This window comes from Pelodiscus sinensis, chromosome 24 (assembly GCF_049634645.1).
Source record: "Pelodiscus sinensis isolate JC-2024 chromosome 24, ASM4963464v1, whole genome shotgun sequence".
NCBI lineage: Eukaryota > Metazoa > Chordata > Testudines > Trionychidae > Pelodiscus > Pelodiscus sinensis.
In genome coordinates, this window is record NC_134734.1 from 14017788 (window position 1) to 14030933 (window position 13146).

Sequence of the window (13146 nt, forward strand, 5' to 3'; positions counted from 1 at the left end):
GACCCGTCTTTGTTCTGTTTGTACAGCACCTGACACCAAGGAGATCAGGTCCAGGACTAGCAAGCTCAGGTGCTACCGTAATACCCCTAATACATACTTTTTAAACTCATCCATGTCAGGGTTTGGTTGCAGATTTTGAGCCCTTCAGGGTGACTTTTTCCAACTTTTCTCAACAACCGTAAGGGCCAGAAATGTACTTTCCCCTCCCCACCCCCCATCCCCAGTGAAAGCTGAGTAAGCGGGGGGAGAAGCTACTGAGCCATCAACGTTAAGGTCAGAAAAGGCTCAGCACTGACCAATCTGTCAGGCCGGAGACCCCCCCTTCCTCGTCAGTGCCTCCGCCCTGGGAATCCAGCCCCCAGCCCCTATGGTTTGTTGTGCTAGCTCCTGTCTCTGGTGCATTTCTCAGCCAGGCCATTTTGCCAACTGTTCCTCACAAAGTCAGGCGAGGCGCTGGGGCCTGTCCCACCTTCCACAGCAGGCTGGCCGCCGGCTGGGGCAGGATTGTCACACCTGTTGAACTGAGACAAAAAGTGGGGAAACTGACCTGCCCAGAGTTACTAGCTGGAGGGAAACCAGGAGTCCTGGCTCCCCTGAACATGCTCATTCCTGGACTTACGCCATCCTCGCTGCTGTGCCTCTAGCCTAGTGGTCACCAACCAGTCGATCGGGATCCACCGGATCTTGGAGCCAGGGGCAGCCCGTCCATATAGGCGAACCAGGCGGTTGCCTAGGGCGCCAAGTTAAATAGGGCGCCAAATGGTGGCGCAATATCATTGAGGGTTTGGAGGTGGGGGCGCCGATTGCCTGGTTCGCCTAGGGCGCCAGTTGCTGGCAGCTAGTCTAGGGCCGCCCCTGCGAGCCTCTGACAGGTGATCCTGACTGGTTCGGCCAGGGAGCTATCAAGCGCTGGCACTTCAGTTCCCCCTCCACCCACTGTCATGCTGCTCCTGCCCTCTGCCTTGGAGCAGTGGTGTAGCGAGGGTGTCATGCACGGGGGGATGGCAAAATGGATGCCCCCTCAATCATTTGCCCCCCAACCCCAGAGCAGCTGGGCAGTTATTACGTGGCTGCAGCCCTGGGGAGTCGGGGACAGTAAAGATCAGGGTCCTGACCAAAGGAAGAAAAGAGAGTAGTAAAATACACACCTTAGACTTCAGAAAGCAGACTTCGACTCCCTCAGAGACCTGATGGGCAGAATCCCCTGGGATGCTAACATGAAGGGGAAAGGCGTCCAGGACAGCTGGCAGTATTTTAAATAAGCCTTACTGAAGGCACAGAAAGAAACCATCCCAATGTGCAGCAAGAGAAGTAAATATGGTAGGAGATCAGATTGGCTTACTGGGGAAATCCTTGGTGAACTTAGGCACAAAAAGGGAGCTTACCAAAAGTGGAAACTTGGACAGATGACTAGGGAGGGGTATAAATGAATTGCTTGAGAATGCCGGGGAGTTATCAGGCAGGCGAAAGCGCAGTTGGAATTGCAACTCTCAAGGGATGTGAAGGATAACAAGACAGATTTCTACAGGCATGTTAGCAAGAAGAAGGTGATCAGAGAGGGTGTGCGGCCCCTACTGGACGAGGGCAGTAAACTAGCGACAGATGATGTAGGGAAAGCTGAAGTACTTAAGGCTTTCTTTGCCTCTGTCTTCACAGACAAGGTCAGTTCCCAGACTAATGTGCTAAGTGACACAATATGGGACGAAGGTAGACAGCCCTTGGTGGGGAAAGAACAGGTTAGGAACTATTTAGAAAAGCTAAACGTACATAAATCCATGGGTCCAGACTTAATGCATCCGAGGGTACTGAGGGAGTTGGCAAATGTCATTGGGGAGCCTTTGGCCATTATCTTTGAAAAGTTGTGGAGATCAGGAGAGATCCCGGATGACTGGAAAAAGGCAAATGTAGTGCCCATCTTCAAAAAAGGGAAGAAGGATGATCCAGGGAACTATAGGCCGGTCAGTCTTACCTCAGTCCCTGGAAAAATCATGGAGGGGATCCTCAAGGAATCCATTTTAAAGCACTTGGAAGAGGGGAAGGTGATCAGGAATAGTCAGCATGGATTCATGAAGGGCAAATCGTGCCTGACCAATCTGATTTGCTTCTATGATGAGGTAACTTGCTTTGTGGATATGGGGAAGTCAGAGGATGTGATATACCTTGACTTTAGCAAGGCTTTTGACAGGGTCTCCCACAACATTCTTGCCAGCAAGTTAAGGGAATGTGGATTGGATAAATGGACGGTAAGATGGATAGAAAGCTGGCTAGAAGGCCGGGCCCAGCGGGTAGTGATCAACGGCTTGATGTCAGGATGGCGGTCGGTTTCTAGCGTACTGCCCCAAGGTTCGGTTCTGGGACTGGTTTTGTTCAACATGTTTTATTAATGACCTGGATGAGGGGATGGATTGCACCCTCAGTAAGTTTGCAGATGACACTAAGCTAGGGGGAGAGGTAGATACGCTGGAGGGAAGGGTTAGAGTCCACCAAAGTGATTTAGACAAATTGGAGGATTGAGCCACAAGAAATCTGATGAGGTTCAACAAGGACAAGTGTAGAGTCCTGAATTTGGGATGGAAGAATCCCAAGCATTGTTACAGGTTGGGGACCAACTGGCTATGTAGCAATTCTGCTGAAAAGGACCTGGAGGTTACAGTGGATGAGAAGCTGGACATGAGTCAACAGTGTGCCCTTGTAGCCAAGAAGGCTAATGGCATATTAGGTTGCATTAAGAGGAGTATTGCCAGTTGATCCAGAGATGTGATTATTCCTCTTTACTCGGCTCTGGTGAGACCACATTTGGAGTATTGTGTCCAGTTCTGGGCCCCCAATTACAGGAAGGACGTGGATGCATTGGAGAGGGTCCAGCAGAGGTCAACCAAAATGATTAGGAGGCTGGTGCATATGACCTATGAGGAGAGGCTGAGGGAGTTGGATCTATTTAGTCTGCAGAAGCGAAGAGTGAGGAGGGATTTGATAGCAGCCTTCAACTTCCTGAAGGGAAGTTCCAAAGAGGATGGAGAAAGGTTGTTCTCAGTAGTGACAGATCGCAGAACAAGGAGCAAAGGTCTCAAGTTGTGGTGGGAGAGGTCCAGGTTGGATATTAGGAAAAACTATTTCACTAGGAGAGTAGTGAAGCACTGGAATGGGTTATCTAGGGAAGTAGTAGAGTCTCCATGTTGGCCTTTTAAATATCATGCAGCAAGGAGTTCCACAGGTTAATGGTACTCCATCCCTAAAGGTGTTTAAGTCCCAGCTTGACAAAGCCCTGGACGGGTTGATTTTTTTGTGGAAAAGCGCATCTAGATTGGCCACGTACGCTTTTCCAGAAAAAGTGCTTTTCCAGAAAAGCATCCTGCCAATCTAGACGCGCTTTTCTAAAAATGCTTTTAACGGAAATCTTTTTGTTTGAGAAACCGTGGTGTTTCTCTGGGGCTATGTCTACACTAGAACGCTATTTCAGGATACGGGAGTCTCCCAAAATACTAGCCCGTGTCTTCAGACACCTGTCAGAGATGCTCCAGATCAGGGGTTCCCAACCTTTTTCGGTCCCTGTACCCCCTTGGCTTTTAGTAAACCTTCCCGTACCCCCTATTCAATACGAAAGGAAATAAATTCTAGACTCTAGAATCCACAACTTTTTTCACTAACACTACTACTTTGGAATATTTCAATTAGGATCATCTAGTTATTTACCAAATATTCCCCATACCCCCTTGAAAAACTTCTCAGGGGAATCCGTACCCCAGGTTAGGAACCCCTGCTCTAGACGGTGCTTGGTCCTGCCGTGAGGGCAGGGGACTGGACTCAATGATCTCTCGAGGTCCCTTCCAGTTCTATCATTCTGTGATTCACAGCAAGCCTGTTATTTTGGGCTCGCTATTCCGACATTCCACAAGGAGTAAGGGACGTTTCTGAACAGAGGGTTATTTCGAAATCTGTCCCTGTGTAGACAGCACCCAATGATGAAATAAGCTGTTTCGAAATAAGATTGAAATAAGAGACGCGATGTGTGTAGCTCAAGTTGCGTCTCTCGTTCCGAACTACGGTGCAGTGTAGACATAGCCTGGAAGGCCTGGGCCTGGGACATTCTGGACTTTCATTTTGCAAGCAGAGAAAAGCTGTGCAATGTATCACCTGAAGGCTCAGAAGTCAGCTGGAAAAGAACTGCACCTTTGTTGTAAAACCTCATGCATTTTTCAGAAAAAACAAGGAGCCCTCAATGCATCTGATGAAGTGGGGTTGACCCATGAAAGCTGATGCCCAGATCAATCTGTTCGTCTCTAAGGTGCTCCGGGAGTCCTGGCTGTTTGCAGATAGAGACTAACACAGAGACCCCCTGAGACATGGGGGGGGGGGGGGGGGGGGATTCAGACAATCTCAGGATTTTTAGAGCCTGACATTATTTTTGAGCCCTTCGGGTAGCTGATGCTGCTCCAGTGCCCTGACCCTATTGCTGCTTTCTCCAGATGGAGCTGGAGGATGGTACGAACACAGCCAGACTTTCAAGCATCCAACATTTCTGAGCTCTTCTGGCTCTGTGCCCCCGTGGGCCTCATTCTCGTTTCCACTAAGGGCAACAGGGGCTTCTTTATGCGCCCAGAGTGGGGTTTAGGGGCCTTAGTATAAATGTGATGTAGGCCCTACATCGAGATCACTTCACCCAGCACTGAAATGCAGCCACCTCTGGAGTGACGCGCAGCAGTCACCCAACAGCAACACCATCCAATGGATCAGGGTGCAAGGTGAAGTGCCTCAAACCCAGCTGGTACTGCAGAGGAGACACAGCGGGGTGGAGTCCAATCCCTTGTCTTTCAAAGAGCAGCTGAATCATCCAAGACCTCAGAACCCCTGGAGATCAAACAGGTCCGTGCCCTTGCTGGGGTAGAGCTCACACTTCCCTCTCCCTCCTCTGCCTTCCTTCATTTCACCCCTCTTCAGTCCCCCTCCCCTCCCTTTGCGCTCACCTGATCTCATTGTAGGAATCCTCCACTTCCTCCTCCGTCCACTTCCCTGCACTCTGATGGTGCAACCACAGTACCAGGGCCAGGAGCGCCAGCAGCACCAGCCCCATGCTCAGTGTGACGGTGACGCCCACCACGATGCCCAGCTTGTCCTGTGGGGCTGAAACACACCGACCCGAGGTCACCAGCGGCTTGGCTGCCCAGACGTCAGGCAGGAAAGGCGAACCAGCGGGGGCCGTGCTGGCTTTGTCAGCAGAGATGGGTGGGGGCTGGATTTTCATTTCATGGGAAATTCCTCATGTTTGGGGGGGGGGGTCCGGAGCAGAAGGAAAATGAACCATTTCAACATCTCCCAGGCAATCACATCCCGGATGCCGTTGGGTCGATCGAAATGTTTCCTTCCCGTTTCAGTGTCTGAAAACGTTTCCTTTTGTGCTCCATTCTGACCCCAGGCATGACACACCGAACTGGAGAGCGTTTTGGAAATGCAAAGTCCGCGTGGAAAGAGCCAGCCTGGGGCATCTCAGCCGGCTCCACATGTGCTGCCAAGTTTCATTGCCCAGAGCGAAACAGAATTGAAATCGACGCATTTCGCCACCAATGCGTCAGCCCTGGCTGACAAGGTGCCTTCCCACAGATCCTCTCCAGCCGGGTCTTGTCACGAGCCACGTGGATTTAGAGATATAGAGGCTCGCTTGGCGGGGGAGGAGGCCTCTCTGCTCTTGGCACTCCAGCCCCCGCTGCAAGCTGCTCTGATCTGATCTCGGTTTAGTGAGTCAGGAAAGGGCCCGACACCAGCGACAACGTGGGGTTATGCTGGGCAGCTGTCTCCAGCGTCTGGTCTGGCTTCCCAGCTGGGACCGGTTTGGTGTCCGTGAAGCCTATCGACGGGTCACTGGGCCAAGCTCTCTCCCTGACTCAGTTGGGCCAGATGGGCAAGGATGCTGCCTCTAGCCGCTGTTTGCCAAGGAATGGGTGACAGGGGAGGGATCACTTGATGATTCCCTGTTCTCTTCACTCCCTCTGGGGCACCAGGCCTTGGCCACTGTCGGACGACAGGACACTGGGCTCGACGGACCCTCGTCTGGCTGCTCTTAGGACACGACCAAGCGTCCAATCAGTGCCCAGCATTTGACAAGCAGGAGGCACTCACCCAGGTGCACGCGCAGCTGGAGGGAGCAGGAGCCGGATCCCAGGGCGTTGGTGGCCGTGCAGCGGTAGAGGCCGGAGGTGGCGGCCGTCAGGTTCTGCAGGGTCAGCAGGGCCCGCCGCGCCTCTGCCCCGCCAGTGGGCGACGGAGGGGGAAAAACAAGGGAGTGGGTTACGCCAGGGCCAGCCCCAGGATAGCTAGAACCCAGGTCCCTCCAGGCCAAACACAGGGGCCTCGGCCACGTGGGTTTAAAGGGACAGCTCCCCATGGGGGTGGAGGGAGATGCCCCTCCCCGTGGAGCCAGTAGCCGCTTGACGCCCCCCTGCCATCGGCTCCTTCAGCCACAGGATGCCCGTCGGGTGGCATGTGGCACACGTGTCATGTGGCCCCGGCCCCTGTGTGCACGCCCTAGGCAAGGCGGCACATGTACGGCTGGGGGCTCGTGCTCAGGGGCCGGCCGTCGCTCTGAGACCCAAACCCTGCTCCGGGGCCCACCCCCCCGCTCCGCTCCCAGTACCTGTGTAGCTGGTCACCAGGGGCTGCTTGTCGGGGGGGATCTTCTCCCAGGTGAAGGTGGGGGCGGGCTCGCCTTCCCGCACCCCGCAGGACAGGCGGATGTCCCCCCCTTCCTCTCCGCTCCCCTCGCTGGAGCACTCAGGGCTGGAGGGGGGCACTGCAGGGACACACACAAAGCCTGTGGGGGAGCTGCCATGGACGGGCATCTCCCTCCAGCAGCGGCTTGGCCTGCCCAGACCCCACAACAGCTACCGAGAGCCTGGGGGTTGTTATCGCCCATCAGAGAGCTGGGGGGTGGGTTCACTCAGCTACAAAGAGCCACACACTCCGGTATGTACGCACACACACTGCATGGTACACACACTCGGCGTGCTTGCACTCTAACACACACACACCCAATGCATGGTACACACATCCTCGGTGCAGAGGAACACACTGCATGTGCACTCACACATATGCCTAGAGTATGCACACAATAGCTAGACAAGTCAGATGAGTGCAAATCCTGCACACACACACACACACACACACACACACACACACACACACACACACACACTGACACACCGTCCTGCCCCTCCCATACACACACACATAGCAATCAGATCTAGGCACGCACACAGCTACAGGGGTCACCCCCAGACCTCACTCGCAGATGCATAGATGTAACACAGAGGCCCACAATGAAGTGTGCACAAAACACACAGCCAGACAGCTGCTCAGATATGTGTGCACATGCTAAGATGCAAACATGGGCCCAGGCAGGAAGCATACACACACACAAACACACAAACACACACACACATGCTAGCACTCACTCCCAGCCACACAGGGACACACACACAAAGACCTCCTCCTCCCCACCACAGTCAGACATTCCCCAAGCCCCACATACCCCAAGACACAGACGCACACACTAAGTGCCAAACACAGAGATAGACACACCCCCAAGACCCACACACAGTTGGACCCACACACACACATACAGGGTCTCCAGGATCTGGGGGGGGAGGGGAGCGGGTGTCAGCAGAGGGGAGTTGGGGCTTCCTCCACGTGGGGGCGGGACGTACCAAGCACGGTGAGCTGAATGACCCCGATGTTGGGCATGTCCCTGTCGGGCGGGTTCATGACGCTGCACTGGTACGTCCCGCTGTCCGAGCTGCGTGTCTTGTTGAGGAAGATGGTGGCGCTCTGGGTGGGCGAGAAGGCAAAGCCCACGCGGCCCGTGTACTGGGACAGGCTCTCCACCACCTCTCCCTGCTCATAGGCCAGCACCTGGAGTTGTGGGGAAAGGAAGGAAGAACCCAGCCATGAGCCAGAGATGCAATGCTGCCCCTTACTCTGTCTGGGTATGTCTACACTACAAAGTTAGTTCGAACTAACGGACGTTAGTTCGAACTAACTTTCCTATGCGCTACACTAGCGCTCCGCTAGTTCGAATTTGAATCGAACTAGCGGAGCGCTTAGTTCGAACTAGGTAAACCTCATTTTACGAGGACTAAGCCTAGTTCGAACTAGCTAGTTCGAACTAAGGGCTGTGTAGCCCTTTAGTTCGAACTAGTGGGAGGCTAGCCCTCCCCAGGTTTCCCTGGTGGCCACTCTGGCCAACACCAGGGAAACTCTATGCCCCCCTCCCGGCCCCGGACCCCTTAAAGGGGCACGGGCTGGCTACGGTGCCCGTGCCAGGTGCAAGCCTGCCAGCACCCAGCTAGCAGACCCTGCACCTGGCACGGCACAGAGCCACCCCACCCGATGCCCCCCAGCCCACCCCCTCTTGCCGGGACCAGGCTGGCGGCTCCCAGGAGCTTGCCCTGGACCGCAAGAGGCGGGCACCTTCCTGGGCTAGTGCGGACATCGTGGACCTCGTCCACGATCTCCGCACTAGGCACAGGAAAGTGGCCGTCTAGGGCAGGAGAGCTGCCAGCCTGGGCACCCAGGAGCAGGTGTGCATGAAAATCAAGGGGGTCCACTGAGACCCCCGACACTGTGCCCTGAGCTTACAATGGCCGTCCTGGGTCAGACCAAAGGTCCATCTAGCCCAGTAGCCTGTCTGCCAACAGCGGCCAACCCTAGGGACCCTGGAGGGGATGGACCGAAGACAATGACCAAGCCATTTGTCTCGTGCCATCCCTCTCCAGCCTTCCACAAACTTTGGGCAGGGATACCACTCCTACCCTCTGGCTAATAGGACTCCATGGACCCAACCTCCATCACTTTATCTCACTTCCCTTTCAACTCTGTTCTAGTTCTAGCCTTCACAGCCTCCTGCAGCAAGGAGTTCCACAGGTTAACTATTTGCTTTGGGAAGAAGAAGAACAACTTTCTCTTACTAGTTTCAAGCCTGCTACCCATTCCTTTCCTTTGGTGTCCTCTAGTCCTTCTTTATGGGAACTCAGGAAGAACTTTTCTGAATGCACCCTCTCCACCCAACCCCTGCTTTTAGAGACCTCTATCCTGTCCCCCCTCCGTCTCCTCTTTTCTAAGCTGAACAGTCCCAGTCTCTGTAGCCTCTCTTCATCTGGGACCTGTTCCCAACCCCTGATCATGTTAGTTGCCCTCCCCTCTCCCAGCCTTTCTCTTCCCCTCTCCCACCTCCTTTTCCCAGTCTCCCCCAGTTTTGTTCAATAAAGACAGAGTCAATGTTGGAAGAAACGTTATCTTTATTTTGTACATCAATAAGAAGGGGGGCTAGGGAAGGGCAAGTGGAAGGAGGTGAGGGAGGAATGGGGTACGAGCCCCCGATGGGGAGGACTGGGCTGGCTCTGCGGGCTTCTGGGGGTGGAAGCTCTCCTGCAGCCCCCCAATTACTCCCTCTCCCCAGATGGCAGCCTGCGGCAAGTGCAGCCGGGCTGATGGCCGAGTGGTGTGATGTGCCCAGTGTGGGCACTCAGGGCACTCCAAGCCAGAACTTCTTTGCAAGCGGGGCACCCCTTAGAACTGTGTGTCCGGGGTGGGGGTCGGGACCCTTTAAGCGCAGCCCTCGGCTAGCCTGAGACAGCATCTCCATGCTCTAAGTCCTCCTTTTATGCCCTGCCGGCACTGCTTCCGGCCATCCTTAAGCCCTGTTCAGAGTCCACTCAATGTGGACTTACTAGTTCGAACTAGCAAAACGCTAGTTCGAACTAGTTTTTAGTTCTAGATGCGTTAGTTCGAACTAGCTTAGTTCGAATTAACTAATTCGAACTAAGTTAGTTCGAACTAGCGCTGTAGTGTAGACGTACCCTCTTTGAGCACAGGACACTTCCATTGCACTGGCAGAGACTGTGTGGGCCAGTGGGCAAAGCATCGGACTGGGAGCCAGGAATGTCTACGTCAAATCCCACTTCTGCCACCAACTATGTAGGTGAGTGCCATCAATGGCTACTGCCGGGATGCTCAGGGAAGCAACCCCATGCTCTGGGTGTCCCTGTACTGCAGACTGGGGTAGGTAGGACTGGACGACAGAGGCTGGCTCACTCCATCACCCTGTTCTGTTAATTCCCCCGGGGGCACCTGGCACTGGCCACTGTCATTGGTCTGACCTAGCTGTTCGTATATTCCTATTCCCGGAAGGCTTCAAGGCAAGCCCAGTGTCCACAGGAGCTTGGCTGTGTCTACTGCAAAGGAGCTGGCATGGGCTTTGATGAACCTAACAGGGGGGTGCTTCCAGGGAGCACTGTAGCCCCAGCCCTGTGTTCCCCCGGGTGACTGAGAAAACAGGCTGCTTTTAAAATTACTCTTTATGTCCAGAAAGGCGAGGCTGGGCTGGGCTGGGCTGTGATCTGCATTGTCAGAGAAGGCAGATGTCTCAATAATATAATATTCCATAGCTGCTATGCAGCAGTACTCCACGGGGGCAGGGCAGAGCGGGGGGGGAGAGGGGCTTCCTCCTGACTCCTTAGTGAACTCTACCCTGAAATCTGAGCCTTGTGGTTTTATCTGGACAGCATGTCTGGAGCTGCTGATATTATTCCTGTGCATCGACTCCTTGTTAAATTGTTGGCCTTTTAAATATCCTGCAGCAAGGAGTTCCACAGGTTAATGGTCTTGAAGAAATTGCATGGAACGCTCGCAACAGGTCTCTCTGCTGCGATGCCTGCAAAATTTGGCCATCTGACAGCAGCTGGTGAATGGGCATTGTTATTTACTGGACATCACAAGTCCATTTGACCTCGTGTCTCGATGCTCCCACCCATTTCTTTCTCCACCTTTCCCATCTGTTCACCATCCCAGGCTGTGAGCAATCTGGGCAGGAAAGTGCGCAGCATCCCGGGGTCCTGATTCCTCACTGTACTGAAGCTAACCGTCCTCTGTCAATGGAAGTACAGGGAGGGGAAAAGGTCAGGCTCCGCTCACCTGCTGGGGGTGGTCCGGCTCCGCCAGCGGGGTGACTGTCCAGATGATGTTGAGGCGACTCAGCGAGGCCGTGGTGTGGAAGGTGCAAGGCAGAAGCGCGTTCCCTCCCCTCACCACCTGGATGCTGGCAGCACCCACAGACACCTTCACTGTGCCCATTCCTGGAAGAGGCAACAGGGTGGGATGAGCAAGAGAGGATCCTGGCCAGCCCCAGCAATTAAATCCAGGAGCCCACCCACAATTCAGAGCCAGAGAAGTGAAAACCAAAAACTCCCCCAGCTGGGATGCAGGCACTGGGGGGGCTCCAGAGCTAATGACCCTGGCCCCAAGATAGCCAGGCCCCAAAGAAAGAGGAACAGCCTCTACCCACCCGTCTGAGAACACAACACCCCCTGAGCACACCCCAGAGCCAGGCGCAGGACAGTCTGAGCTCTTGGTGGGTTGGAACAATTCTAGCACCTGTGCCAGCCCCATGAGGGGCTGTCAAACGAAGTGCCCAGGATCAATGTAAAGCTCCAATACCCCATTTGCGCCTGTTAGCTGCTGTAGCCAGACAGCCCCCCCATCTCATCCATCTTATTTTGCCTCTCTGAGGTTCCTGAAGCATACAGGACAGAGAAGGAGCAATAAAATCAGCATAGTCTATGCTGGCTCAGCTGATCCTGAGAAGCTGAAAACATAGATATGAGGAGAGAACGATTAAGGCAATAAGCTGGCCTCGAGGCTGCGAGAAGTACCCGGCTGGCACCCATGTTGATACGAACACACAGTCCCTGGAAGAGGAATTTCCCACTGAGAAAAAGAATGCCCAGTACTTCCAATTTAATCCTCTCAACTCTCTCTTACACGTGTAAATTAAGTTCACAACTCCCTTGTAAGAACTGGTCTCACAAAAGACAGACCAGCACCATTTGGCATCACAGATAAGAAAGAGAAATACGTGACCCAATGGGTATAAAGATAGGTCCAGCACACACTCACTTTTGAGTGTCATTCTACCCTCTACCTGCTGGTCGGGTTAGGTGTTTGACCTCCCGAGGTTCTATGGGGACGCCCACCTCGTATTTTCGTCTTTCCTAGGAATTGAGGGACCGGCCCTGGCCTGACATGCTGGAGTCGAGAGGCACAGAAGGGGGTAAAAATTGTACCTGGATGTGGTCCTCTGTCTTAAGTGTACACAGACTTAGAGCTCTTTAAAGGTTAAGCTGTTACTTGGTACTATTATTTCTGTTTTTCCTATCTTTATCTTCTTTGTAACCATTTTTAAGATCTATATTTTGCTAGCAGTTAAGAAATAGAACAATAGCCATTGCAACCATATGATTTATAAGCTTCCTCAATAAACCTGTACCTGTTTAAGCTTTAACCTGACTCCTTCAGTTGCTGTAACAGAACCAGGCACAATTTAAAAGCACTTCAGCCAGTCTTAAGGGACAGATATAGGGAGAGCTTGGGCGTTTGGATTTGTGTCACTCCCAGGTGGCAGATCCGTTGGGGCACTTCTCAGCCTCCCCCAGGCTGCACGCTGCGAAGGAATTACAGATTCTAGCAGCTAAAATCTGAAGTGTAATAAGCTCTCCCTGCAAACTTATTGGGGCGCTCGTCAACCTCCTCCAGGTTGTCCGCTGCAAGGGACCCCGGTCTCAGCAGTTGAAGTCTCGGGTGTATAGCACACACACACACACACACACACACAATATAGGAAGAGCTTGGGCATTTGGATTTGTGTCACTCCCAGGTGGCAGATCCACTGGGGCACCTTTCAGTCTTTCCCTAAGGCTGCCCGCTGCAAAGGAATTACGAATTCTAGCAGCTGAAATCTAAGGTGTTATAAGCTCTCTCTGTAAACTCATTGGGTGCCCGTCAACCTCCTCCAGGTTGCCCGCTGCAAGGGACCCCGGTCCCAGCAGTTGAAGTCTCGGGTGTATAGCACATACACACTGCCCTGACCATCGGCTGACAGCTGCCCAGTTTACGAAGGGTCTGGGCTCAGCTGGCATCCCCCTGAGCAGAGCTGTGCATTACATGGGGTCTAGCTTGTAGGTGAGGCCTAGCGGGACATGAGGCCTATCTATGGTTGCCAAGGGGAATTTCACCCTGGCTGGATCTTTGCTTCACCCCAGGAGCAGCTGGAGAAACCGTGAGAAAGCAGCTGGGTGGCTTGCAGGGAAACCGAAATAGCAC

At 53.6% G+C, this 13146-nt stretch overlaps 1 protein-coding gene across 2 annotated transcripts in view; it reads right to left on the reverse strand.

Annotated features, from left to right (window-relative positions):
• LOC102452457 (immunoglobulin superfamily member 11-like) overlaps nt 1–13146 on the reverse strand; it is a 47149-nt gene that overhangs the window by 2646 nt on the left and 31357 nt on the right. For both annotated transcript variants that reach the window (XM_075908141.1, XM_075908140.1), the window contains exons 2-6: nt 10963–11123; nt 7698–7902; nt 6629–6784; nt 6115–6237; nt 4965–5121 (exon numbers count right to left, since the gene is read on the reverse strand). In XM_075908141.1, coding sequence (XP_075764256.1) covers nt 4965–5121; nt 6115–6237; nt 6629–6784; nt 7698–7902; nt 10963–11121 — 800 coding nt within the window. In that variant the 5' untranslated portion in view covers nt 11122–11123. The remainder of the gene's footprint in view (nt 1–4964; nt 5122–6114; nt 6238–6628; nt 6785–7697; nt 7903–10962; nt 11124–13146) is intronic.